General features: G+C 50.3%; 1 protein-coding gene across 7 annotated transcripts in view; it reads left to right on the top strand.

Annotated features, from left to right (window-relative positions):
- The window catches only part of elavl4 (ELAV like neuron-specific RNA binding protein 4), a gene marked incomplete at both ends in the record, with an annotated part of 39,418 nt that extends 35,916 nt beyond the window's left edge, over window positions 1–3,502 (top strand). For 6 of the 7 annotated variants that reach the window (XM_080549162.1, XM_080549161.1, XM_080549167.1 and 3 more), the window contains one exon: window positions 3,175–3,502. In XM_080549162.1, coding sequence (XP_080405288.1) covers window positions 3,175–3,502 — 328 coding nt within the window. Of the gene's footprint in view, window positions 1–3,132 lie in introns of all 7 variants that reach the window. The other variant, XM_080549165.1, reaches the window with a different exon arrangement.
- Between the last annotated feature and the right edge of the window lie 2,145 nt (window positions 3,503–5,647).

Raw genomic sequence — 5,647 nt, 5'->3', positions numbered from 1 at the left:
ACAACAGTCACAACAAGAGGGAGTAGAGGAGAGGGGCACTGTGGCATGTTCACGGTCAGGGCGAAGGAGGAGTGGCTGACCAGCTTAGAGGGGATGATGGTGTTGAATCCTGAGCTGAAGTCAATGAACAGCATCCTTGCGTAGGTGTTGCTTGTGTCGAGGTGGGTGAGGGTAGAGTGAAGTGCCATGGAGATGGCGTCCTCATTTGACCTGTTCTTGCGGTAGGCGAACTGGTGGGGGTCTAGTGTGGGGGGGGTAGGTGAATGAATGAATGAATGAATGAATGAATGAATGAATGAATGGTCTTTATTGTCATTGATATAGTACAGGTACCATACAACGAAATTTGGGAAGGGGGGCTCCCCTGGTGCTAGGAGAAAAAAACAACTTAAAACAAGAAGGGAAAAGAGCTGGTTTACAGAAAAAAAGGCTATGTACACTATCCACACAGCAACACTTTGCTGTGTTCAGGGCCTGAATGGCCCTGGGGTAGAAGCTGAGCTTCAGTCTATTTGTCCTTGCGGACATGGTCCTGAACCGCCTGCCCGAGGGCAGCCGAACAAAGTGTTCGTTCCCAGGGTAGGATGGGTCTCTTGGAGGCCTTCCTGGGGCAGCGTGTGTTGTACAGCTCTTCCAGAGAGGGAAGGGGGGCGCCGGTGATCTTCTGGGACGATCTCACGACTCTCTGTAGCGCTTTCCTCTCTGCGGCTGTGCAGCTGGAGAACCACACACAGATGCAGTAGGTGAGGATGCTCTCCACTGTGCAGCGGTGGTGGAGAGTGGTGGAGAGTGACAGTGTGTGGTAGACATCGGTGGTGGAGAGTGACAGTGTGTGGTAGAGTGGTGGAGAGTGACAGTGTGACAGTGTGTGGTAGGGTGGTTTTAAGGTGGGCCAGGACCGACCTATCGACCTATCGAAGCAGTTCATGATGATGGGGGTGAGCACAACGGGGCGGGAGTCACTCCGCCGCAGCAGAGTTCTTTGGCACCAGGACGATGGTCGTTGACTTGAAGCACGTGGGGACACCTGCCTGGGCCAGTGACGGGGTCTCAGTGAAGACCCCGGCCAGCTGTGCAGCGCACGCCCTGAGCACCCAGCCAGGAATGCCGTCAGGGCCAGCATCTTTTCATACATTCACTTTGCTCAGTGTGCGGTACACATGAGTGGTGGAGAGTGACAGTGTGTGGTAGGGTGGTGGAGAGTGACAGTGTGTGGTAGGGTGGTGGAGAGTGACAGTGTGTGGTAGAGTGGTGGAGAGTGACAGTGTGTGGTAGACATCGGTGGTGGAGAGTGACAGTGTGTGGTAGAGTGGTGGAGAGTGACAGTGTGTGGTAGAGTGGTGGAGAGTGACAGTGTGTGGTAGAGTGGTGGAGAGTGACAGTGTGTGGTAGAGTGGTGGAGAGTGACAGTGTGTGGTAGAGTGGTGGAGAGTGACAGTGTGTGGTAGACATCGGTGGTGGAGAGTGACAGTGTGTGGTAGAGTGGTGGAGAGTGACAGTGTGTGGTAGAGTGGTGGAGAGTGACAGTGTGTGGTAGACATCGGTGGTGGAGAGTGACAGTGTGTGGTAGAGTGGTGGAGAGTGACAGTGTGTGGTAGAGTGGTGGAGAGTGACAGTGTGTGGTAGACATGAGTGGTGGAGAGTGACAGTGTGTGGTAGACATGAGTGGTGGAGAGTGACGGGGCGGCTGTGGCGCAGGAGGTAGAGTCGCCGCCTAATGATCACAAGGTTGGCAGATCGGTGGTTCGAGCCCCGGCTGGCCACATGTCGAAGTGTCCTTGGGCAAGACACTGAACCCCAAAATTGCTCCCAGTGAGCGGGCCAGCGCCTTGCATGGCAGCTTGCCGCCAATGGTGTGTGAATGAATGGGTGAATGAGAGACCGTTGTAAAGCGCTTTGGAGCCGCTTTGGAGCTACAAAGAAGGCGCTATATAAGTGCAGTCCATTTACCATTTGACAGTGTGTGGTAGACATGAGTGGTGGAGAGTGACAGTGTGTGGTAGACATCGGTGGTGGAGAGCTTGAGGGGCTGGTTGTCTTGGTGGCTGGTTCTTTGTTGTCCCGGTCTAAGTGAGCGTAGCAGTGGTTGAGGGTGTCGTGTAGGGACAGTAGTCTGTGATGGCCTGGATGCTTTGCCACATAAGACGGGGGTCAGAGTTGCTCTGGATGTGCTCCTCGATCCGCAGTTTGTGGTTGAGCTTGACCTCCCTGAAGCCCCTCTTCAGACTAGCCCTGGCTGAGCTGTAGGCCTCTGCATCGTATGATCTGAATGCGGCGTCGTGTGCTTCACCACCCTAACCCTAGAGATAGTTATAAACCACTTGAGCTAGTTATAAACCACTAGAGATAGTTATAAACCACTAGAGGTAGTTATAAACCACTTGAGCTAGTTATAAACCACTAGAGCTAGTTATAAACCACTAGAGCTAGTTATAAACCACTTGAGCTAGTTATAAACCACTAGAGCTAGTTTTAAACCACTAGAGCTAGTTATAAACCACTAGAGCTAGTTTTAAACCACTAGAGCTAGTTATAAACCACTTGAGCTAATTATAAACCACTAGAGGTAGTTATAAACCACTAGAGGTAGTTATAAACCACTTGAGCTAGTTATAAACCACTAGAGCTAGTTTTAAACCACTAGAGCTAGTTATAAACAACTAAAGCTAGTTATAAACCACTTGAGCTAGTTATAAACCACTAGAGCTAGTTATAAACCACTTGAGTTAGTTATAAACCACTAGAGCTCGTTATAAACCACTAGAGCTAGTTATAAACCACTAGAGCTAGTTATAAACCACTAGAGCTAGTTATAAACCACTTGAGCTAGTTATAAACCACTAGAGCTAGTTACAAACCACTAGAGCTAGTTATAAACCACTAGAGCTCGTTATAAACCACTAGAGCTAGTTATAAACCACTAGAGCTAGTTATAAACCACTTGAGCTAGTTATAAACCACTAGAGCTAGTTATAAACCACTTGAGCTAGTTTTTAGGCAATTGTAAGCCACATAGCATAGACAGGGCATAGACAGCCAAATGGTTTAGCCCACATAGCCACATGCACACACTATGGGTTACCTCTGTCTCACACATGGTTGCCTTTTGGTTTGACTCAACCTGGTATCTCTTTCTCTCTCTCCTCCTCCCCCCCCCCCCCCCCTCCCCTGCAGGTTCTCGCCCATCACCATAGACAGTATGACCAGTCTGGTGGGGATGAACATGCCGGGCCACACCGGGGCGGGCTGGTGCATCTTCGTGTACAACCTCTCCCCGGACTCTGACGAGAGCGTGCTGTGGCAGCTGTTCGGGCCCTTCGGCGCGGTGAACAACGTCAAGGTGATCCGCGACTTCAACACCAACAAGTGCAAAGGCTTCGGCTTCGTCACCATGGCCAACTACGACGAGGCGGCCGTGGCCATCGCCAGCCTCAACGGCTACCGGCTGGGAGACCGCGTCCTGCAGGTGTCCTTCAAGACCAACAAGACCCACAAGTCCTGAACCCCCTCCTCCCCCCTCCCCTCCCTCCCTCCTCCCTCCCTCCTCCCCGCATCCTGCAGGTGTCCTTCAAGACCAACAAGACCCACAAGTCCTGAACCCCCTCCTCCCCCACCACCCCCCTCCCTCCCTCCCTCCCTCCTCCCCGCGTCCTGCAGGTGTCCTGAACCAAGGCACAAGTCCTGAACCCCTTCCGCCCTCTCCCTCCTCCCTCCCTCCCTCCTCCCCCTCTTCCCTCACCCTCCCCTCCCTCTCCGTCCTCCCTCCTCCTCTCCTCTTCCCCCCTCCTCCCTCCCTCCCCTCCCCCCTCCTCCTTACCTCACTCCCTCCCCCCTCCTCTCCCTCTCTCTCTCTAACCCCACCCTCCTACAATACAGCCTCAGCATCTCCAACCCTCCTCCTCTCCCCCTCCCCTCCCTCCCTTCTCTCCCCCTCCTCTCCCCACTCCTCCCTCCCTTCCTCCCCTCCCTCTCTCTCTCTAACCCCACCCCTCCCCTCCTCCCTCTTTCTCTCTCTCTCTAACCCCTCCCCCTCCTCCCTCCCTCTCTCTCTCTCTAACCCCTCGTCCCTCCCTCTCTCTCTCTCTCTAACCCCACCCCTTCTACAATACAGCCTCAGCATCTCCAACCGGAAAAAACTGCAAACACACCAACATACCGACGGAAAAAAAAGAACAAAAAAAGAACTGGAAATGGCTTATATTATAACTGTGGACCTATAAGCCGATGTTGCCTAAAGTATTACAACGTGAAAGATTAAAATATTCCATGATCTGGGAGAGCGTCTGTGCCGGCTAAGGCAGGAGACTTCCCGTTGTGACTTCCTGTTATACGTTGTTGTAGCCATGGCGATGTTTCTCTTCCCTGTGGGCCGTAGCAGAACCCCGCCCCTCCACCCCACAGAAGAGAACCTCCCTTTTAGATTGAAAAAAACGTTCTTTGGTCTTTGATTCAGGATTCCTTTAGAGGTTTTTTTTTTATTATTTTTTTATTCTTTTAAATCCGGATCCACTGTCGTTATCTGTCGTCCTCCCAGGCCGAGATAGGGAAGGGGCTCTTTTTTAAATTGGTGACCATTCATTCATGTTTAGTGTTTTAGTGATAACCCCCCCACCCCCCCCGATCAGCTGGACAGGCTGGTGATTCAGCCATCCTGGCTTCTCTTATGCAGACAAAGGAATTTGTAACGTTGTTTTTAAACAAAACACAAGTTCCTGACAGGGAAAGGGGACAGGGAGAGGGTGGGGGTGGGTTAGTTAAGACACGCTAAGTGATTTAAATAAATAATAATAATAATAATAGTAATAATAATAATAACAATAATAATAATAATAACACTGTTGCCAAAGAGAAAATCTCTTTGCTTGAAAATGCATTCAGAAAACAGATGAAAAAATAAAAGAGAAGAAAATAATCTATTTTTATAAAAAATGATCATTAAGATAATAATTATTGAAGAATTTTTACAAGAATCTGGATTTGAAAAAAATAGAAAAATATTTTGACTGGCTAGAAAGAGGGTTGGGGGGGAGGGAGGGGGGGGGGGGGAGGGGGGTGCCACCTTGTCTTGTTCGTTCTGCCGTGCGACTTTTCAGCATCAAAGGTTGTTGTTTTTTAGTGTGAGCTGATTGGCTGATAGGGTTTGTTAGTGTGAGCTGATTGGCTGTGGATGCAGACTAAGGCAGGTGACTTATTAAAGTAATTACGGTAATTTTTCACAGTGCGTTATTATTCAACAGCGATACCCAAAAGGGAAGGGGAGGGGCCTGTCCAGGCTTAGCCAATCCTCACAGCCCAGAGCCCAAAGCAAGGAGAGCCATCGGTCCATCCTCCACCAATCTCTGTTAGTGGAATGTCAGTAATAACTGTAGTGATGCACACATCTGCCCATCTAGACAACAGACACACATCTGCCCATCTAGACAACAGACACACATCTGCCCATCTAGACAACAGACACACATCTGCTCATCTAGACAACATACACACATCTGCCCATCTAGACAACAGACACACATCTGCCCATCTAGACAACAGACACACATCTGCCCATCTAGAGAACAGACACACATCTGCCCATCTAGAGAACAGACACACATCTGCCCATCTAGACAACAGACACACATCTGCCCATCTAGACAACAGACAC

This window comes from Nansenia antarctica, assembly GCF_963989245.1.
Source record: "Nansenia antarctica genome assembly, chromosome: 19".
Classification (NCBI taxonomy): domain Eukaryota; kingdom Metazoa; phylum Chordata; class Actinopteri; order Argentiniformes; family Microstomatidae; genus Nansenia; species Nansenia antarctica.
The sequence above is the reverse complement of the archived record's forward strand: the minus strand, read 5'-3'. Positions and strand labels throughout refer to the sequence as shown.